Here is a 22,767-nt window from a genome sequence, read left to right on the forward strand (position 1 = left end):
GTCTTAATTATGTCACATTGAATCCTTCCTATTCGCCACTCATATTTTAGCTGTCAACCTGGGTGATCCAAACACACTGTGGCGATTTTGCACACTCAGCGCTCTCTCGCTCTCGTTTTCTCCACTCTCCTCCAATCAGAACTCTGGAGGACCTGGGAAGGGGAAGCTATCCCAAGAGGCAGTGGGAGAGGCCCAGGGGCTGGTGGAGGTGAAGCAGCTGGTGCAACAGAAGAGGGTGGTGGAGAGAGAGCTGCAGGAGCTCAAGGCTCAGCTGGAGAAGGCTGGCTTCTCCTCCCTGTCCAGGATGAGGTAACGCACGCTGACTGCATATATGTTATTATGAAACATGATATAGATACAGTATACACTGAGTGTACAAAACATTAAGGACACCTTCCTAATATTGAGTTGAACCCCCCGTTTGTCCTCAGAACAGCCTTATTTCATTGGGGCATAGATACTACAAGGTGTCGAAAGCGTTCCACAGGGATGCTGGCCCATGTTGACTCCATTGCTTCCTACAGTTGTGTCAAGTTGGCTCGATGTCATTTGGGTGGTGGACCATTTTTGATACACACAGGCAACTGTTGAGCGTGAAAAACTCAGCAGTGTTGCAGTTTTTGACACAAACCGGTGTGCCTGGCACCTACTAGCATACCTCGTTCAAAGGCACTTAAATCTTTTGTCTTGCCCATTCACCCTCTGAATGGCACACATACACAATCCGTGTCTCAATTGTCTCAAGACTTAAAAATCCTTCTTTAACCTGTCTTCCCTTTTACACTGATTGAAGTGGACATAATTATATATATTATTTTACCTTTTACCCCTTTTTCTCTGCAATTTCATGATTTCATGAATTTCAAATTGGTAGTTACAGTCTTGTCCCATCGCTGCAACTCCCGTACGGACTCGGGAGAGGCGAAGGTCAAGAGCCATGCGATTGAAATGGATTTAACAAGTGACATCAATAAGGGATCATAGCTTTCACCTGGATTCACCTGGTCAGTCTATGTCATGGAAAGAGCAGGTGTCCTTAATGTTTTGTTCACTCAGTGTACATATGAATGAAAGTGAATGAGAATAAATGAAAGTGAACAAGATGAAAATAATGAAAATATGTCCTTGTTCATACAACTAACGCCTGTGGTTTTCACCCTGGTTTGAGCAGTGGATATGAGAGGTGCTAGTTGAGATGTGTCTGTGTTCTCTCTCACACAGGAAAGCCCTCTTCAGCCAACGCATGGAGAACACGGAGTTGAAGTCTCACCAGACAGAGAGACAGTCAGAGACTGACCCCAGGGATGAACAGAGATTCCTGGAAGAAGGGGAGGATAAAGAAAAGCTGGATGTGGCGGGGGAGGTAGAGCAACTGTGTGGGGTTGATCTATCTGATGGCTGGGAGGATGAGCGTTTGTCCCAGGGGAAGCGCTGTGCCCCCAGGCCCACCTTGAGAGACCCTGGCCTGGGGAAGAGACACTGCACTAGGACTGTCTCTCTGGACCTGGGAGCCCTGCTGTCCCACTCCACACAGGAAATGGAAGACATCACACCAAATGATACTCTAATAACGCGTGCTACTGTATGTATGGTAGGTCAACTGTGAGAGGCCCATCGACTGATTACCTCAAGAAAGGAATATCATTCTAAATATTTAAACAAGCCTGAGATGAATCGCTACATCTCTATGGACACAACACTGACGTTACTCTGGTCCTGTGTTGCAGGATGATGATGAGGAGGAGGCAGGAGGAGGAGAAGCTGGAGACAGGAAGCGGAGCCCCACAGAAACAGTGATGGTTGAGAATGCTGTGCGGCTCCGGCTGGAGAGCAAGGAGCTGCAGGAGAGACTCGTGGTTTCTGAGGCCACTGTGGAGGCTCAGGCTGAACAGCTCAAAGACTACAGAGATCTACTGAGTGAGTCAATGCACCATCACCACACATACGCACACATGCACATATGCACACATACTGTTTGTCTATCACACATACGGTAATATGCTACATGCATTAATTATTCTAATGTATCGTTCTCTCTCTCTCTCTCTCTCTCTCTCTCTCTCTCTTTCTAGTGGAGACGTCTGTGAAGCGAGACAGTAAGCAGGTCCAGGTGGATCTACAGGACATGGGCTATGAGACGTGTGGTCGCAGTGAGAACGAGGCTGAGAGGGAGGAGACCAGCAGCCCAGGTACTTACTATCACTATTGACGCGACAAATACCAGCAGGTCATTTTTTTTTTACACTAAAGTATTGCTGTACTCTGCAATACTTGAGGGTTATTGGGAGATTTAAACAATCTACTATGGTTTAGTAAAGCCACAAGAGGGCAGTACTGTATTTCAGTTGTCTAACCCACGTCCCCTCCGTTCCTGTTCCCCGCAGAGTTTGACGATCTGGAGATGTGCACGTCTCTGGAATGCGGCGGCTCCCAGTGGTGGTCAGGCGTTGTGCATCCTGGGAAGGCCAGTCCTCCAACATCAACCTCCGAGGCTGATGACTTCCCATCTCTCCAGCGATTGGTTGAGGACCTGCGCTCGCAACTCTCCCACTCCCAGACGGTGATCCGGAGCCTCCAGGGCCGCCTGCGCTCCCTCTCCACCTCCAGTGACCTCTTCGGCCCCTCCAACGGCCCCTCCACCCCCCGCAAGGTCAATTGGGCCTTCCAGTTCCAGTCCTCGCTCTCCCAGAGCGGCCTGGATGAGGACGAGGGCTGGGAGTCGTCTGGTGGGGGTCTAGGGCCCTCCCCACATCACCCCAAACCCGACAAGGATCTCCAGGAGCTGGTGTCTCGCGTGGGAGCCCTGGAGGACCAGCTGAGGAAGGGCAAAGGGACCCAAGCAGGGACTCCAGGGCTCCCTGCAGAGGGAAAGGCTGCCATCTGGCCTGGGCCTGGGTAGGTAGCACCACCACTAACCCTGGTCCACATGTTAGAATGTATGCCGTATACAGTTAGAGTATCACAGCAGATGAATTTACAGTAAACACAGTATATGTGACCCATGCTGGAATGGAATCCACAATCCTCTTGTTGCTAGAAAATCCACTGACTCATGGGAACCAGTTGGTTTCATATTGATGCTTCCTTCTTCATCTGTCTCATGTTGACTCTTCCTTCTCCCTATGTCTGTCTCATAATGACTTTTCCTTCTACCTCTGTCTCCTTGCAGGAAGTTTGATACCCTAATACAGGCACAGGCCCGTGAGCTGTCGCACCTGCGCCAGAGGATGCGAGAGGGGCGTGGCGTGTGCCACATCCTGACCCAGCACCTGGGCGACACCACCAAGGCCTTTGAGGAGCTGCTGCGTGCCAATGACATTGACTACTACATGGGCCAGAGCTTCAGAGAACAGCTGGCGCAGAGCAGCGCCCTGGCACAGAGAGTCAGCACCAAGATAAGCGGATGTGAGTGGAGAGGTGAACGCACATGTAGACACATAAGATATGCACCATTGCACACAAATAGCACTTACTGGACACGAAGACACACAAATCGTTCACAATTTACATATAGCGCTGGCAAAATTATCGTAACCTATAATTATGGACAATAACCTTGATTTGATTTGATTTGACCGGGAACCAAAAATGTGTTGCGTCAAAATTGTCTTAATACATTTATTTTAGGAGAAGGGGGGTTTTAACTTCATCTGCAAGTCGTTATAGTTTTCCCAATAGCAGTTTTATATTTTTACATGAAGTGGGTAAAGTTTGTGATCATTTTATGAGCAGAATGGCACAGTCAGAAGCAGAAACTTAATTTCCAAAAGTTGCAAGCGGTCAAATCCATTTGTTTTTGAGACAGGGGTGTCACTAAAGGTGTCACTGTCATATTTAATTTTCAAAGATGCCTTATGATGCATTACAAGCTCAAACCATTTTTCAACAAAAATGACAATTATAACAATAACCGTGGCCATTTGCGTGATATTTAATCCTTACCCAAAATGACATAATCGTTACAGCCCTAATTACACGATACCCATGAGATAACAGGTAGCTAATATACTCAATCTTCAACATCTTTTAACTTTACAACAGACATTTGCAAACACAATTTCTCAGTCACGTCCAGTCATGTCCAACAAGTCATAGCATGAGTGTGTGTGACCTTGTGTGTGTATTATCCTTATATAAAGTGCTAATGTCTCTCTTCAGGGGATCATCCAGAGATTCATGATGACAAGACTGGCACAGAGCTGCTCGCCATACGGTATGCGTCTGCCAATTTGCTTTCTGTGTGCGTATGTGTGTGTTTGCAACAGTGTGACATGAATGCAACAGTATTTCATCAGTATCAGTGTCATCTCTATTGTATTGTTGGTAACTCCTCTGTATAGCAGTAGAGTTTGGCAGTTGGAAAATATTGATTGTTGAGGGCATGTGTGTCCTTCACTGGGGTTCTCTCTCTCTCTGGTTTGTCACTTGATCAGTGATCCACACAGAAAATCAATTAGTCTGATTAACTCACTGGTAGACCAGCAGACTGGACAGTTGGCTGTGACGATCATCAGAGATTAAGATAATCAGTTGCTCATGTCGCCGACGACATCGGATCTCAATCCGATACACCACTGTGACTGTTATTGTTGGGGTGTAATCTCTTTGAAAACTACTGAGAGACAGATCTCTCCATTTCCCTCTTTTCCTTTCCTAAGTCTATCCACTATATTTCTGCCTGTCTTTTTTTCGCTCAATCATCTTTGCCCTCTCTCTTTCTCAGTCTCTCTAGTCCCTTCGCCCTCATGCTGGTAGCGTGGCTGGTTTTATAGCGTTAGCAACATTAGCGTTAAGGCAAACATGTTGAGTCAGGGCCATGTGATGTCACCACTGCTAACCAGCCCCATGGTGACAGTCATTGGAAAGTTGCGTTGTGATTGGATGAACCCACTGCCCTCCCGCCGCCTCCCTCTGATCGTTGTGGCAGCAGCCTCAGACCGCCATGGGGGGATTTGGTTGCTGAGAAGGCATCCTTTTTTTCTTTCCATCGTGTCTGTCTGTCTGTCTGTCTGTCTGTCTGTCTGTCTGTCTGTCTGTCTGTCTGTCTGTCTGTCTGTCTGTCTGTCTGTGTGTGTGTGTGTGTGTGTGTGTGTGTGTGTGTGTGTGTGTGTGTGTGTGTGTGTGTGTGTGTGTGTGTGTGTGTGTGTGTGTGTGTGTGTGTGTGTGTGTGTGTGTGTGTGTGTGTGTGTGTGTGTGTGTGAGAGAGAGTGAGAATTAGCCCGTCAACCAGGCTACAGTGTTGTGGGCACGCAGACAAGACTCGCACTGTCTTGTGTTTGGGTTCAGACTCGGAGATGGAGGAGTGTGTGAGTATGAGAGAGGGAGAGAGACAAAAACACAATGAACAGAACCTGACAAACATTATATTCCTGTGTCAGCTTGTACAGTACTGTATCTTTTTTATCTCTTCATCCCTGAGCTGTGCTCATCGCGTGACGTGGTCCTCGTAGAGTCGACTGGTGCTGAATAACCTCTGAATAACTACAACGACTGTCCTGGTTTGTGGGGTCATACTGTGCAGCCAGGGGCCTGTCGGGTCAGCCTGTCTGCTGGATGGCCTTGGTATCTGGGTGCATCTGATTACAGAGTGTCCCAGCCAGTTAGAGGGGCAGGCAGTTACAGACAGGGGCAGGCGGACAGAGACTTACGGACCAGAGCAGAACATTAGAGCACAGTAAGGTGCTAGCCATCTCTGGTCCAGGCTAATACTGAAAAGGTAGTCGCTTTCTGTCTCTGGTCCAGGCTATTGCTAAAAGAAGTCTCTGTTTCCCTCTTCTGAAGTAGTGGCACAGGCTGCATCTGAGAAGACACTAGGTCCTATTCCCTATACTGCACTACTTTTGACTCACATGCACTACGTACGCCACTCAATTAGTATTTGGTAGGATTGCCTTTTAATTGTTTAACTTGGGTCAAACGTTTCAGATAGCCTTCCACAAGCTTTCCACAATAAATTGGGGGAATTTTGGCCCATTCCTCCTGACAGAGCTGGTGTAACTGAGTCAGGTTTGTAGGGCTCCTTGTTCGAACACGCTTTTTCAGTTCTGCACACAAAATGTCTATAGGATTGAGGTTAGGGCTTTGTGATGGCCACTCCAATACCTTGACTTTGTTGTCCTTAAGCCATTTTGCAACAACTTTGGAAGTATGCTTGGGGTCATTGTCCAATTGGAAGATGCATTTGTGACCAAGCTTTAACTTCCTGACTGATGTCTTGAGATGTTGCTTCAATATATCCACATAATTTTCCTACCTCATGATGCCATCTATTTTGTGAAGTGCACCAGTCCCTCCTGCTGTAAAGCACCCCCACAACATGATGCTGCCACACCCGTGCTTCACGGTTGGGATGGTGTTCTTCGGCTTGCAAGCCTCCCCCTTTTTCCTTCAAACATAACGATGGTCATTATGGCCAAACAGTTCTATTTTTGTTTCATCAGCCCAGAGGACATTTCTCCAAAAGTACAATATGTTTCCCCATGTGCAGTTGCAAACCGTAGTCTGGCTTTTCTATGGTGGTTTTTGAGCAGTGTCTTCTTCCTTGCTGAGCGGCCTTTCAGGTTATGTCGATATAGGACTCGTTTTACTGTGGATATAGATACTTTGTACCTGTTTCCTCCAGCCTCTTCACAAGGTCCTTTGCTGTTGTTCTGGGATTGATTTTCACTTTTCGCACCAAAGTACGCTCATCTCTAGGAGACTGAACACGTCTCCGTCCCGAGCGGTATGACGGCTGCGTGGTCCCATGGTGTTTATACTTGCGTGCTATTGTTTGTACAGATGAACATGGTACCTTCAGACATTTGGAAATTGCTCCGAAGGATGAACCAGACTTGTTGAGGTCTACCATTTTTTTTCTGAGGTCTTGGCTGCTTTCTTTTGATTTTCCCATGAGTTCAAGCAAAGAGGCACTGAGTTTGAAGGTAGGCCTTGAAATACATCCACATGTACACCTCCAATTAACTCAATTGATGTCCATTAGCCTATTAGAATCTTCTAAAGCCATGACATAATTTTCTGGAATTTTCCAAGCTTTTTTCAGGCACAGTCAACTTAGTGTATGGTAACTTCTGACCCACTGGAATTGTGATACAGTGAATTAATGTGTCTGAAAACAATTGTTGGAAAAATGACTTGTGTCATGCACAAAGTAGATGTACTAACCGACTTGCCAAAACTATAGTTTGTTAACAAGAAATTTGTGGCGTGGTTGAAAAACGAGTTTTAATGACTCCAACCTAAGTGTATGTAAACTTCCGAATTCAACTGTAAGTGCACTATAGGGAATAGGATGTAATTTCATGTCAGAAGCAGCCATGGCCGAATAGCTCCCAGTCAGAGACCACATCTTCGGTGTCAGCATAGAATCCCACCTCTGTGCCATGCAAGGGTGTTGGGGAAGTATACAATAAACACAGAGTAGCAGTAACTGTGTCCCAGCTCTCCTCTGTTTCTGCCCCATTGCTAGGCTAGAGTTCATCTCTCATTTAAAGCATAAATGGAGAGATTCTGATTTGGAGGACTGCTTTCCCCTAGAGTTCATTTGTCGTTACAGGGTTGAGAGCAGGGTCAGCCATTGCATTTTGGGTAATTAGAGGTGCCTCTCGCAGTCTTATATAAGAGAGAGGATGGAGAGAGAGAGAGAGAGAGAGAGAGTAGGATGGAGAGAGAGAGAAGCTGAGCCAGGGGATATATCCCTGCAGTACTGCCACACAGATGGACAACCAGATGCGGAGGACTTAAATGTGTTTTATTGCCATTTGACTCATTTAGGACAAGCCCTTAATTGAGTGAGTGAAAAGAGGGGATTTGGATTGATTTGATTCCCTTGCATGTGCCTTCTCGCGAGAGTGAACTGAAATAGGTCAGGAGCATCTAAATCTACAGAGAGAGGGAGACGCAGAGTGAAACAGAGAGAGGGAGAGAGAGGGAGACGCAGAGTGAAACAGAGAGAGGGAGAGAGAGGGAGACGCAGAGTGAAACAGAGAGAGGGAGAGAGAGGGAGACGCAGAGTGAAACAGAGAGAGAGGGAGTGCGCGAGAGCATCACTTTGCCCCACAAATAGCAAGAGAAGAGCAAAGCCTAGAGTAGAGCATGTTCCAGCACAGGCTCAGCTTGTCCATTTGTAAATCTACAGGAGCACTATGGAGAATCAGGGCTCTATTACATGTGCAATGGTGGATTCTCTGAATACTGCATTTGATTCATACTAAGCCCTGGGACTTTTTAAAAGGGGATTCATTGACTACAGTACCTGGAATTCTATTTTGGACCTTAACCTTGTGCTTTTAGTGGATTTTAGACAAATGCTTTGTTCCTTTTTTGAAGTATACAACCTCTTCAAAAATCCAGTTTGAGGTAAAATGTAATAAACAAAAAATGTTGGGGTGAGGAACAGATGTTCCCCTCACACTGCAGAACCTGCAGACAGAAGGGCTTAGAAGAACAACATTTGACAAAGGGCCGGATGGGGACAGGTTTTTTGGGCCAGCGCTGCAGTGTGGGTTGTAAAACACACTGAAGACTGACTAGGGTTATCTGACTCTTTGCGTTTGACCATTCAGCCTCGGATACCCCGGCCTAATATCCAGCTCTGCTCTCTCCGTCTCTGGAAAAACACCACTCTCTCCGGTCGCTCTGTTTTGTGTTTGGCTGCTGGTGGGAAAAGAGGGAAGAAACAGCGGTTTCCTTGAATGCAGGATCGGATGCGCTCTCTTCTTCCCCGAGGGACACAGAGAGAAAGAGGGAGACAGAGCTACTGAGACAGAGCTACTGCTCTCCTCAATGTGAATAACTGTCCTCCATGCTGTACCAAAACACCAGTGCTTCTTTAAAGCAAATATAACTGGCATCATTGTGCTCGTTTAGCATAAAAAGCTAGTTCTTATCACAACAACGGAGGAAACTGTATTTGAAAGACCTCTTGTTTAAAGAGGGGGAAACACCACCTGATCTAAGTTACTGCACAGCAGATTTGGAATTTGTGGGACATTGTTGGCCTTGTCTGTACTGGACTGGCCTGGGTAAGGTGCTGCTTACAAGACTGCACTAGTCATAGTCACAGCCCACACACACATTTGCGCATCTGTATCCTCATTCTGTGTGTGTGTGATGTGTGGCGGCGGTGGAGACAGCCAGCAGATCGGCCTACTCCCCTGGACGTCTCTGTCACCAGGCCTAATCTGAGGATTTACTCTGCTTTTCACCTGATTGCTTACGACCAGTCATCCCTCTATCCCTGTCTCCATCCCTTCCTCTGGCCCGTTCCCTCTTTCCTAACCTAACTAACACTCCGGGGATCATGTCCTTGGCAGTAAGCTAATGAGCACTCCTCGTTTACCGTGGGTACCCAGCTGAGAGGCGTTGCCCCGGCGACGACCCCTCACGACGAGGACAACGACTATCTCGCTGGTTTGGAAGAGGAGGAGGAGGAGCAGAGAGGCCAGGATAGCGGCTCTCTGGCCCAGGGAGGAGGGCCTTTGGTGGGGCAGGCTGGCCAGGTGAGCAGGGGGCCCGAGCCCATAGCTCCACTCTGGAAGGCCATGCTGTCTAAGAGCAGCCCTCTGTACAGAGACTCTCTGTTCTCCTTCTCTCTGTGGGAGAGCCGGGCCCAGGAGAGAGAACTGGCCCTGTACAGAAAACACACTGAAATAGAAAGAAGGGCCCTGCACAGACAGCTGGAGAAGTAAGAATCTTACATTAATTGTTGTAGTAACGTGAGAGTGATAGTAATAGTAATCGTTTACTGTGTACTATACGGTAAGTCTTTTAGATGAGAAACCAGTGCTGGACTGCAAACGGATACACAAGTCCGCTGCGTGTGTGTGTGTGTGTGTGTGTATGTGTGTGTGTGTGTGTGTGTGGGGGAGGATCAGCCTGGCGCTGGTTTAGATTGGTGAGATGAGGTGACCTTCACCCTGAAATGAATCTGCTATCAATTAATTCATTCAGATAAGGGGGAACAGCCTGTGTGTTTGCGTGCGTACATATGTGTCTTTCTTTTTTTAACCCCCTTTGAATATTTCTTTTTTTTTTCAATATTTAATGACTTTGTACCTCTTTAATATGTGTTCTATTTATTTTGTGTTATTTTGTCTTGTCCTGTTCACTGTTGTAATGTGTATGCCTCTTGGCCAGGTCGTTATTGTAAATGAGAATTGGTTCTGGTTAAATAAAGGTGAAATCAAAATAAAAGAAGTAAAACCTTAAGTGAGCTGATGTGCCAGTCTGTCTATCAGCCTGGTCATTGGTCACCTCTGTGTCTGTTTCTCTGTTGATCCCTGTTTATCTTTCTGTTGGCAGTAAGAAGCTTCAGCTTCGGGAAGGATAGGATCATCAAGCATCTTTCTTTGTCTGTACGGCAAGGACAGTAGGGTGTCTACGCCAGGACAGAACAGCTAATGGTCATGGATCACTGAATGTATCCCTGTATGTTTGTGTGTGTACAGGCTGAGTAAGGAACTTCAACAGAAGGATAAGGTCATTGAGTCTCTCCAAGCCAAACTCAACCAGCGCCAGCCTCGTTCTGACACACCCTGCAGTAGCCATGCCCTCTCTGACACTACCGACCAATCAGACCGCATCTCATTTGTATCTGATGATCAGGGCTCGGACATAGACGCAGCCAGCGAGTATGGCCAGGAGGACAGATGTGCCTCCCCTAGAGCTAGTACAGGTGCAGTAAATAACACACACACACACACACACACACACACACACACACACACAAATGACTGCCCATCCATATTTCTAATGCATGCCCAGAAGTGCACCAGTTAACGGTCTTCTTTTCATTCATCATCTCTCAGATTCTCACTGTAACAGTGTACCCATGTCACGCCACCCCTCCACCCCTCCATCCAACACTTCATCCCACAGACACCTGTCCTCCATCAGCTGTCTCAGCATGCAGCCGTCAGGGGACACACAGACAGGTAGGCAGACAGACAGGAATAGAGAGGAGGAGTGGAAGTGACTGCATTACTCAACACATTGTTATCATTGTCATTGTATCCACATACTGTACTTTATCATGTCCAGACATTGTGAAGTGTTTTCTTCCCTCATTCCTCATACCTCTCCTGGTCCCACCCCTCTTTCTGTATCCCTGTCGTCTTTTCGTCTCTATTTTCACCTGTATTTCTCCTCCATACCTCCAGGCCTCTACAGTGGGCCAGTATCCCATTCCCTCCCCACCCCTCCCCAGCCCCAACCCCAGCCTCTCTACCACCCAGACCTCTCCTCTCAGAGAGCCCCTCTGCCCTTTGACCCCTACACGGGCACCCTGCGACCCCATTACCATGGCAGCGGGCCCGTGTGCTTCTCCCTGGCAGAGGTTCACCGGGAGCTGCAGATGTTACAGAGGCAGCTTGGAGATACTGAGCGTGCGTCACTCTGCTTGCACCTTGTGTGTGTGTGCCTGTGTGTGTGCCTGTGTGTGTGTGTGTGTGTGTGTGTGTGTGTGTGTGTGTGTGTGTGCCTGTGTGTGTGTGTGCCTGTGTGTGTGTGTGTGTGTGTGTGTGTGTAGGATGGAGTGGCTACATTTGTCACGCTTTAAGCACATCATGTAATTACATGAGGTTATAAGCTTTAACATGTACTTTTTAAGTTTTGTATTACAGTTATAGTGTAATTTGGCATGGGGATAATAGTATTACTATCATTGATAAACTTGATGTACAGTAAGTGAGTTTCACATTCAAAGCTCTGAACTATGCCTCATGGTAGTAATGTCAGACAGGACTGCACGTGTATTGTCATGTTGAGATTCCAGACTAGCAAGATTAAACATGTGAGTGTGCGTGCTAACCCACCACCCATTAGGCTTTTCCTCTGAATTGGGTAGGACGTGTGACATTGGTCTCTCCAGGCCAAGTGTAATTGAGCAAGTTGATGTGCTGAATTGATGTGCTGTATGGCTTTGAGCTAATTGATCACACCCGCCTAACCCCACCCCTACAACCTAACTCTCCACCATTCTAACCTCCCAACACTGGAGGCTCTGATAGTGTTTGGACTCTCTCTGCGTTATCTATCTCACAACAAGCTGCCTGGCCAACCTGTTTATTCATGCTTGGGCTTTTCTCTCTTTCTTACTGCAGGTTTTTCAGTTCCTTCAGCCAAGCCGTTTGTTGGCTTCCAGATGTCGGCAGATCCCTCCAGTTACCTGCCCCAGCCTCTCTCCTACCACACCTTCCACCCATCTCCTCACAGTGGCGCCATGAAGACGGGCACCAGCCTCCTGGAGAGCAGTGCAATGTGGGACATGGCTTACGGTGCTCAGCCAATTAGAATTGGTGGTGCTGATTTGTCATCAGGGTCGTCAGGATATCAGTCTGGCACCAGCCATACAGGTGTGTGTTTATCTGAGTTTTAATTTAAACGTGTGTGTGTGTGTGTACTTGTTTGCCTACATTATCAGGACCCCAATGGTCAGACAATTCACCAGAATGTCCTGAAAGAGTCGGAAAACAATAACTTTTTTGAAATGTCAGGATGTTTTTCGGGTCCTGAATTAGTTCAAATGCTATTTTAAACTTAAGATTTAGGATATTGGGGTTAAGGTTAGGGTTAGGTTTAGGGTTTTTGGGGTTAAGGCTGGGGTTAGGTTAAAGAGTTAGGGAAAATAGGATTTTTAATGGTCAAATTTTCTACACTCCATAAAGTCCTGAAATTTCACAAAAACAAAGCTGTGTGTGTGTGTGTTTATGTTTTTTGGATGCCCTTTTAATAAATCAATAATTGTAAATAAAAACCACACATTTTTTATGTTGTGAAATTTAACCAGTATTTTGATGTGTGGTTTGGTGCAGGTTCTGACCTATTGAAGGAGCAGCTGAGGGAAATCAGGAGTCTACGTCAACGCCTGGAGGATTCCATCCAGACCAATGACCGCCTCCGACAGCAGCTGGAGGAGAGACTGGTCAACCAAGCCAGAGACAAAGGTACTAGACCACCAACCCACCGTTACTCAGACCATGTCCATATATATTTTAGACATCCAACTTTGTAGTCACTAGTGAAATGTACTGTCTCTCCTCATCCAGTCCTCTTCTTCTTCCTCCTCAGGTGCCCCCACCAACATCTACATCCAGGGCATGGACTCTGTCAGCCAGCTTTCCAGTGAGATCAGAGCTCTGAAAGAGGAGAACCTTAGCCTGCAGGCCCGACTCCAACAGGCCAGCAGAGGTAACTAACCGCCTGGCTCCTAGTACTCTCATTACTCCCTAATATACTCCTAATACACAAAATACTCTCAATACTCTTACACAGTGAGGGAGTTCGATTAAGCTGACGTGAGCAGGAGAAAGAGGCGAGGGAGGAGCGCCCTTTTCAAATCGAACAGTAATCTGCGCCGCTCGGTCCTGTTGCCAACAAGGCAGCATGATGCATCGTTCAGAAACATACAACATATCTTTTCCATAAAATATACACTACCGTTCAAAAGTTTGGGGTCACTTATAAATGTCCTTGTTTTTGAAAGAAAAGCACATTTCTTGTCCATTAAAATAACATCAAATTGATCCGAAATACAGTAAAGACATTGTTAATGTTGTAAATGACTATTGCAGCTGTAAACGGCTGATTTTTAATGGAATATCTACATAGGCGTACAGAGGCCCATAATCAGCAACCATCACTCCTGTGTTCCAATGGCACGTTGTGTTAGCTAATCCAAGTTTAGTTTAAAAGGCTAATTGTATATTAGAAAACCCTTTTGCAATTATCTTAGCACAGCTGAAAACTGTTGTTCTGATTAAAGAAACAATAAAACTAGCCTTCTTTAGACTAGTTGAGTATCTGGAGCATCAGCATTTGTGGGTTCGATTACAGGCTCAAAATGGCCAGAAAAAAAGTACTTTCTTCTGAAACTCGTCAGTCTATTCTTGTTCTGAGAAATGAAGGCTATTCCATGCGAGAAATTGCTAAGAAACTGAAGATCTCGTACAACGCTGTGTACTACTCCCTACACCGAACAGCGCAAACTGGCTCTAACCAGAATAGAAAGAGGAGTGGGAGGCCCCGGTGCACAACTGAGCAAGAGGACAAGTACATTAGAGTGTCTAGTTGTAACGGCTGTCTTCATAAATGGACCAAGGCGCAGCAGGTATGTGAATACTCATCTTTAATTACAAATAAGGAGTAAAGCATCCACTTAACAATACAATAAAAGGTGACAACAGCTACAGTTCTGCAGGCTAGAAACGCAGTGCAAAAACAACCACCCACAACCCCAAAGAAAAACACACACACCTATATAGGACTTCCAATCAAAGGCAACTCAACACACCTGCCTTCAATTGGAAGTCCCAATCAACAACACAAACATTCCCAACACAAACATGCCACGTCCTGACCCCAAAACTAAAACACTAGCTCCATCTGCTGGTCAGGACGTGACAGTACCCCCCCCCCCCCCCTCAAGGTGCAGACCCCGGAATGCACCTACCAACAGAAAAACACCAACAAAAAAAACATAAACAATAACCCCTAAACAATAAGGGAGGGAAGGGAGGGTGGCTGCCGTCACCGACGGCACTGTGCTACACCCTCCCTCCCCAACCCACCTATCCTGGAGGTGGCTCAGGTGCAGGCCGTGGACCTCGCTCCACCTTCGGCGTCGCCCACTTTGATGGCGCCGATAGCTGCGCCGGGCAGACGGGCCACTCGGGCTGGACCGGAGGACAGGAGGGCCCCTCGGGCTGGGCCGGAGGGCAGGAGGGCCCCTCGGGCTGGGCCGGAGGGCAGGAGGGCCCCTCGGGCTGGGCCGGAGGGCAGGAGGGCCCCTCGGGCTGGGCCGGAGGGCAGGAGGGCCCCTCGGGCTGGGCCGGAGGGCAGGAGGGTCACTCGGGCTGGGCCGGAGGGCAGGAGGGCCACTCGGGCTGGGCCGGAGGGCAGGAGGGCCACTCGGGCTGGACCGGAGGACAGGAGGACTACTCTGGCAGATCCTGACAGGCAGGGCACCCTGGCAGATCAGGGCAGGCGGGCACCTCTGGCAGAACCGGGCAGTCGGGCACCTCTGGCAGAACCGGGCAGTCGGACCACCCTGGCAGAACCGGGCAGTCGGGCCACCCTGGCAGAACCGGGCAGTCGGGCCACCCTGGCAGAACCGGGCAGTCGGGCCACCCTGGCAGAACCGGGCAGTCGGGCCACCCTGGCAGAACCGGGCAGTCGGGCCACCCTGGCAGAACCGGGCAGTCGGGCCACTCTGGCAGTTCCGGGCAGTCGGGCCACTCTGGCAGTTCCGGGCAGTCGGGCCACTCTGGCAGTTCCGGGCAGTCGGGCCACTCTGGCAGAACCGGGCAGTCGGGCCACTCTGGCAGAACCGGGCAGTCGGGCCACTCTGGCAGAACCGGGCAGTCGGGCCACTCTGGCAGAACCGGGCAGTCGGGCCACTCTGGCAGAACCGGGCAGTCGGGCCACTCTGGCAGAACCGGGCAGTCGGGCCACTCTGGCAGTTCCGGGCAGTCGGGCCACTCTGGCAGTTCCGGGCAGTCGGGCCACTCTGGCGGCTTCTGACTAGCGGGCGGCTCTGGCGGCTTCTGACTAGCGGGCGGCTCTGGCGGCTCCTGACTAGCGGGCGGCTCTGGCGGCTCCTGACTAGCGGGCGGCTCTGGCGGCTCCTGACTAGCGGGCGGCTCTGGCGACTCCTGACTGGCGGGCGGCTCTGGCGACTCCTGACTGGCGGGCGGCTCTGGCGACTCCTGACTGGCGGGCGGCTCTGGTGACTCCTGACTGGCGGGCGGCTCTGGTGACTGTTGACTGGCGGGCAGCTCTGGTGACTGTTGACTGGCGGGCAGCTCTGGTGACTGTTGACTGGCGGGCAGCTCTGGTGACTGTTGACTGGCGGGCAGCTCTGGTGACTGTTGACTGGCAGGCAGCTCTGGTGACTGTTGACTGGCGAGGCTGGGCTGACACACTAGATTCCTGACGCGTGGGGCTGGTATTGGACGTGCCAGCCTGGAGACACGCACCTCCATGCTAGTGCGTCTAGCGGGAAACACCGGACCGAAAGGGCGCACTGGCGGTCTTGAGTGCAGGGTTGGCATCACCCCTTCCGGCTCGATGCTCACCTTGCCCTGGCACCTGCGCTGGTACTGGGCGAACTGGGCTGTGCGTCCGTATAGGCGAGATAGTGCGTACCTCAGCGTAACATGGCGCCCTCCACCTCATACGCACCTCCCTGTAGTCACGGGTAGCTGGCTTACGGCTCTTCCCTGACCTGGCCAAGCTACCCGTGTGCCCCCCCCCCAAAAATGTCTTGGGGTGCCTCTCGGGTTTCCTAGCCAACCGTGTTCCAGCATAACGTTCCCGTTGGTTCCTTTGTCCAGCTGCCTCCACTCTCCTGAGTGCCTCCACCTGTTCCCATGGGAGGCGATCCCTTCCGGCCAGGATCTCTTCCCAGGTGTAGGCTCCCTTACCGTCCAGGACGTCCTCCCTTGTCCATTCCTCCCTTTTCTTCTCCTGTGGCTTCCTCCTCTTCTGCTGCTTGGTCCTGGTTTGGTGGGTGGTTCTGTAACGGCTGTCTTCATAAATGGACCAAGGCGCAGCAGGTATGTGAATACTCATCTTTAATTACAAATAAGGAGTAAAGCATCCACTTAACAATACAATAAAGGTGACAACAGCTACAGTTCTGCAGGCTAGAAACGCAGTGCAAAAACAACCACCCACAACCCCAAAGAAAAACACACACACCTATATAGGACTTCCAATCAAAGGCAACTCAACACACCTGCCTTCATTTGGAAGTCCCAATCAACAACACAAACATTCCCAACACAAACATGCCACGTCCTGACCCCAAAACTAAAACACTAGCTCCATCTGCTGGTCAGGACGTGACACTAGTTTGAGAAACAGACGCCTCACAAGTCCTCAACTGTCAGCTTCATTAAACTATTTAATGAATAGTTTTTATTAATAATACTATTAATAGACCACCTTTACTCCACAAACAGAGACGCATACAAAGCTCTCCCTCGCCCTCCATTTGGCAAATCTGACCATAATTCTATCCTCCTGACTCCTGCTTACAAGCAAAAAAAAGCAGGAAATACCAGTGACGTGCTCAATATGGAAGTGGTCAGATGACGTAGATGCTACGATACAGGACTGTTTTGCTAGCACAAAATGGAATATGTTCCGGGATTCATCCAATGGCATTGAGGAGTATACCATCTCAGTCACCGGCTTCATCAACAAGTGCATCGACGACTTCGTCCCCACAGTGACCGTACGTACATATCCCAACTAGAAGCCATGGATTACAGGCAACATCTGCACCGAGTTAAAGGCTGGAGCTTTTAAGAAATCCCGCTATGCCCTCAGACGAACCATTAAACAGGCAACGCGTCAATGCAGGACTAATATTGAATCCTACAACACCGGCTCTGACGCTTGTCGGTTGTGGTAGGGCTTGTACAACATTATAGACTACAAAGGGAAACCCAGCTGCGAACTGCCCAGTGACGCGAGCCTACCAGATGAGCTAAATGCCTTTCATGCTCGCTTCGAGGCAAGCAACACTGAAGCATGCATGAGAGCACCAGCTGTTCCGGACGAATGTGTGATCACGCTCACCATAGCTGATGTGAGGAAGACCTTTAAACAGGTGAACATTCAAAAGGCCGCGGGGCAAGACGGATTACCAGGACGTGTACTCAGAGCATGCGAGGGCCAACTAGCAAGTGTCTTCACTGACATTTTCAACCTCTCGCTGACCAAGCCTGTAATACATGTTTCAAGCAGACCACCATAGTCCCTGTGCCCAAGAAAGCGAAGGTAACCTGCCTAAATGACTACCGGCCAGTAACACTGACGTCGACTGTCGTGACGTGCTTTGAAAGGCTGGTCATGGCTCACATCAACACCATCATCCCGGAAACCGTAGACCCATTCCAATTCGCATACACTGAGGGAAAAAAGTATTTGATCCCCTGCTGATTTGTACGTTTGCCCACTGACAAAGAAATGATCAGTCTATAATTTTAATGGTAGGTTTATTTGAACAGTGAGAGACAGAATAACAACTAAAAAATCCTGAAAAACGCATGTCAAAAATGTTATAAATTGATTTGCATGTTAATGAGGGAAATAAGTTTGACCCCCTCTCAATTAGAAAGATTTCTGGCTCCCAGGTGTCTTTTATACAGGTAACGAGCTGAGATTAGGAGCACCCTCTTAAATCATTCGCAAGGAGATTCCTGCAAAAATATTATTTGAAGAAGCAGAAGCAATCAATCAATCAGATTCCAAACTCTCCACCATGGCAAAGATCAAAGAGCTCTCCAAGGATGTCAGGGACAAGATTGTAGACCTACACAAGGCTGGAATGGGCTACAAGACCATCGCCAAGCAGCTTGGTGAGAAGGTGACAACAGTTGGTGCGATTATTCGCAAATGGAAGAAACACAAAATAACTGTCATTCTCCCTTGGCCTGGGGCTCCATGCAAGATCTCACCTCGTGGAGTTGCAAGGATCATGAGAACGGTGAGGAATCAGCCCAGAACTACACTGGAGGATTTTGTCAATGATCTCAAGGTAGCTGGGACCATAGTCACCAAGAAAACAATTGGTAACACACTACGCCGTGAAGGACTGAAATCCTGCAGCGCCCGCAAGGTCCCCCTGCTCAAGAAAGCACATATACATGCCCGTCTGAAGTTTGCCAATGAACATCTGAATGATTCAGAGGACAACTGGGTGAAAGTGTTGTGGTCAGATGAAACCAAAATGGAGCTCTTTGGCATCAACTCAACTCGCCGTGTTTGGAGGAGGAGGAATGCTGCCTATGACCCCAAGAACACCATCCCCACCGTCAAACATGGAGGTGGAAACATTATGCTTTGGGGGTGTTTTTCTGCTAAGGGGACAGGACAACTTCACCGCTTATAAGGAACGATGGACGGGGCCATGTACCGTTAAATCTTGGGTGAGAACCTCCTTCCCTCAGCCAGGGCATTGAAAATGGGTCGTGGATGGGTATTCCAGCATGACAATGACCCAAAACACACAGCCAAGGCAACAAAGGAGTGGCTCAAGAAGAAGCACATTAAGGTCCTGGAGTGGCCTAGCCAGTCTCCAGACCTTAATCCCATAGAAAATCTGTGGAGGGAGCTGAAGGTTCGAGTTGCCAAACGTCAGCCTCGAAACCTTAATGACTTGGAGAAGATCTGCAAAGAGGAGTGGGACAAAATCCCTCCTGAGATGTGTGCAAACCTGTTGGCCAAGTACAAGAAACGTCTGACCTCTGTGATTGCCAACAAGGATTTTGCAACCAAGTACTAAGTCATGTTTTGCAGAGGGGTCAAATACTTATTTCCCTCATTAAAATGCAAATCAATTTATAACATTTTTGACATGCGTTTTTCTGGATTGTTTTGTTGTTATTCTGTCTCTCACTGTTCAAATAAACCTACCATTAAAATTATAGACTGGTCATTTCTTTGTCAGTGGGCAAACGTACAAAATCAGCAGGGGATCAAATACTTTTTTCCCTCACTGTACCGCCCCAACAGATCCAAAAGATGACGCAATCTCAATCGCACTCCACACTGCCCTTTCCCACCTGGACAAAAGAAACACCTACAGTTGAAGTCGGAAGTTTACATACACCTTAGCCAAATACATTTTGAACTCAGTTTTTCACAATTCCTGACATTTAATCCTAGTAAACATTCCCTGTCTTAGGTCAGTTAGGATCACCACTTTATTTTAAGAATGCGAAATGTCAGAATAATAGTAGAGAGAAGGATTTTTTCAGCTTTTATTTCTTTCATCACATTCCCAGTGGGTCAGAAGTTTACATACACTCAATTAGTATTTGGTAGCATTGCCTTTAAATTGTTTAACTTGGATCAAACGTTTTGGTTAGCCTTCCACAAGCTTCCCACAATAAATTGGGTGAATGTTGGCCCATTCCTCCTGACAGAGCTGGTGTAACTGAGTCAGGTTTGTAGGCCTCCTTGCTCGCACACACTTTTTCAGTTCTGCCCACAAATGTTCTATAGGATTGAGGTCAGGGCTTTGTGATGGCCACTCCAATACCTTGACTTTGTTGTCCTTAAGCCATTCTGCCACATCTTTGGAATTATGCTTGGGGTCAATGTCCATTTGGAAGACTTTTCAAATAAAAAATGTATCGAGTCCCCTCAATGAGAAAAGAATGATAACCATTGAGTGTTATGCCTCATTATACCATATTATTCCTTGAAATTTCTGTCTTAGTATCTGAGTTCCTCTGTACCCTCCCCCTAGACAGCAGTAAGGAGGCGGAACAGCTGCGGGAGGCGTTGCTGTTGGGGCGTGCCCGTGTGAAGGAGGCAGAGTTAGAGACCGAGCGGTGGGCGGAGCAGGGCAGGAAGCTGCAGAAGCAGACACAGGCTCAGACCCAGGAGATCACCCAGCTGAAACAGGACAGGCAGAACAACCAGGAGGCCATCAAAAGGTAGGAGGGGTGAGTGAGTGTGAGTGTGTGTGGGTGTTTGTGTGTGTTTATAACTGTGTTATGTGTGCGTCCCTAGGTTGCAGCACGAGGTGAATGTCTTTGAGCAGCAGGTGTGTGAGAGCCGTGGCCTTATCCACTCTCTACAGTATAAGCTCCAGATGTACCACAGAGTGTGTGGCGTCCCCAAGAATACACATACAGGTGAGGGGTCACACTCAGGGGAGTCTGCGCCCTTTGACCCCAGGGACTTGCATGTTCAGCTGGGGCAGCAGTTGACCTCTGCGACATGCCCTCCTGGAGCAAGGAGACAGCTCTTCCACGGTGAGAGCGAGGGAGTGCTACGCTGCATGCATTCTGGGACACGGTTACCATTGTTACCACATATTCTACCACATTTATTGGCACTTACCTAAGTGTCCGAAATTGCACCCTATTCCCACCTATATAGTGCACTACTTTTGCCCAGAACCTAAGTAGTAGTGCACTAAATAAGGAATAGGGCACCATGCCATTTGAGATTTACCCCAACTAACACTGATTCTCCACTCTTCCTCACCTCCTCACAGACCCTGCTCTCTCTCCCCCTGTCCGAGAGACTGGACTCTTGAGCCCTGCTTCCCATCTCTCCCCCACACTGGAACCCCAGGAGACTGACTCTTCTCTGGAGGGCCAAGCCCCAGATGGCTCTTTTACAAACCGTAATGGCCGCCACGCTGTGGGGCATGTTGATGACTTCAATGCCCTACAGCAGCAGATCCTGGAGGGACACGTCCTCATCGGCAAGATGGAGAATGCCCTCCAGGCCACTGCCAACCATGCCCTGCTGGAGCTCAGCCTAGATAAGGTGAGAGGTCAGGGGTCATTTAGAGGTTAGAGGAGCAGCAGACATTTTACAGAGGAGTTAATGATCCCGAGAGTAACTTTTAGATCATTGGTTTAAATTCAATAAACTCATGCGTCATCTCAGTAGTACTGTATACAGTATAGCTAGTTGAACTGAAAATATGTCACACTTTTGTATTGTTATCCTGTGTTTTAGTTAGATTTGTTTAGTCAAACTGTCTCTGTGCATGTATCTTTCTCTGTGTGTCAGCCTGCGGACCCTGGCTTGGTGAGTAGACTGCTGACTAGCACTAAGACCCTGCAGCAGATCCTTGAGGAAGCCAACTCCTTGCTCAGAATGTTCTGGAGGGCAGCCCTGCCCAGTTGTGAGGGGTACCCTCAGAGCACCAAGGTCAGAAACACATACTCTTTATAAAGCATTCATAAAGTATTCATAATGCCTTCATATGCATGACATACAGAGACAATGTCCACTCTTTGTTTGTTTGCAAGGGTTACGTTAAGGGGATTTGCTTTCGCTGTTAGCGTGTTATGTGTGTGAAGTTACTGATCATTGATTAGAGTTTTACGCTTTAGTGGTGACTTTGTTAATACATTTGTCCCGTCACTCCAGATGGAATCAGTGTAACCTCACTGCTCTTTACAGGTGTGTGTAGATGTTTGAAATGTGACGATGTGTTTTTTGACTATCTGTGTGTGTCTAGGAGCTGTCTCTAAAGGATGAGGTCCACACGCTCCGTCAGCGGATCTCACAGCAGGAGGAGGCTCTAAGGGACGCCATGGAGACACTGAAGAGCTCCAACCGCACCAAAGACAGCATGGAACACTTCATCGTCAGCCAACTTAAGTGACCCTCACTACTCTCGTCTCAGTTACTTGTGTTCTCTCTTCCCCCACTATTCACCACTTTACCTCTCCCCTACCGTTCTCTGTTTTCTTCTTTCTCTCCCCCTCTCCTGTCTTATCCTATTCCTTTCATATTGTCCGCCTCATATGCAGTCATGTATCTTCCTGTTTGTTTATTCCTTTGTTCATCATTTCTCCCCCCTCATTCCTCTCTCTCGCTCTCTCTCACACACACACTTTTTTCTCTTTCACTGCCTTCTCCCTCTGTCGTGAATCGACTCATCTCTCTCTAACTCTTTCTTTCGCTCTCTGTCTCTTCATAATTGAATGTCCATCATCCTCTGCCCCTCAGCACAGACTCTGTAATGGCTCAGTGATATGACAGTGTGGTGTTTGTGTTTGCATGTGTATGTGCTGAAGTGATGGGTGACAGTCACAGATGAATCATAACTGATTTATTTCTGGTTGTTTACAGTGTCGACAACAAAGGACGTATTGAAGAAGGCACGGACAAATTTAGAGGTGAGCGCACTCTTTTTACAGGGTCTGGCTTATTTCTTTCTTCTCATACACTCTATAAGGCTGTTATTTTACATATTTCTATGTTATGCACTCTTTAGAAAAATCC

General features: G+C 48.2%; 1 protein-coding gene across 3 annotated transcripts in view; it reads left to right on the forward strand.

The window, feature by feature from the left end:
* The window catches only part of LOC115192199 (myomegalin), a 104,304-nt gene that overhangs the window by 79,388 nt on the left and 2,149 nt on the right, over positions 1-22,767 (forward strand). For all 3 annotated transcript variants that reach the window (XM_029750427.1, XM_029750425.1, XM_029750426.1), the window contains 19 exons: positions 140-309; positions 1,222-1,591; positions 1,728-1,917; positions 2,073-2,189; positions 2,385-2,895; positions 3,170-3,417; positions 4,159-4,213; positions 10,449-10,675; positions 10,809-10,934; positions 11,160-11,384; positions 12,102-12,353; positions 12,813-12,944; positions 13,069-13,188; positions 20,261-20,450; positions 20,527-20,771; positions 21,017-21,294; positions 21,544-21,684; positions 21,998-22,136; positions 22,615-22,661. In XM_029750427.1, coding sequence (XP_029606287.1) covers positions 140-309; positions 1,222-1,591; positions 1,728-1,917; positions 2,073-2,189; positions 2,385-2,895; positions 3,170-3,417; positions 4,159-4,213; positions 10,449-10,675; positions 10,809-10,934; positions 11,160-11,384; positions 12,102-12,353; positions 12,813-12,944; positions 13,069-13,188; positions 20,261-20,450; positions 20,527-20,771; positions 21,017-21,294; positions 21,544-21,684; positions 21,998-22,136; positions 22,615-22,661 — 3,783 coding nt within the window. The remainder of the gene's footprint in view (positions 1-139; positions 310-1,221; positions 1,592-1,727; positions 1,918-2,072; positions 2,190-2,384; positions 2,896-3,169; positions 3,418-4,158; positions 4,214-10,448; positions 10,676-10,808; positions 10,935-11,159; positions 11,385-12,101; positions 12,354-12,812; positions 12,945-13,068; positions 13,189-20,260; positions 20,451-20,526; positions 20,772-21,016; positions 21,295-21,543; positions 21,685-21,997; positions 22,137-22,614; positions 22,662-22,767) is intronic.

The sequence above is a fragment of the Salmo trutta genome, chromosome 4 (assembly GCF_901001165.1).
Source record: "Salmo trutta chromosome 4, fSalTru1.1, whole genome shotgun sequence".
In the NCBI taxonomy this organism is placed as follows: Eukaryota; Metazoa; Chordata; class Actinopteri; order Salmoniformes; family Salmonidae; genus Salmo; species Salmo trutta.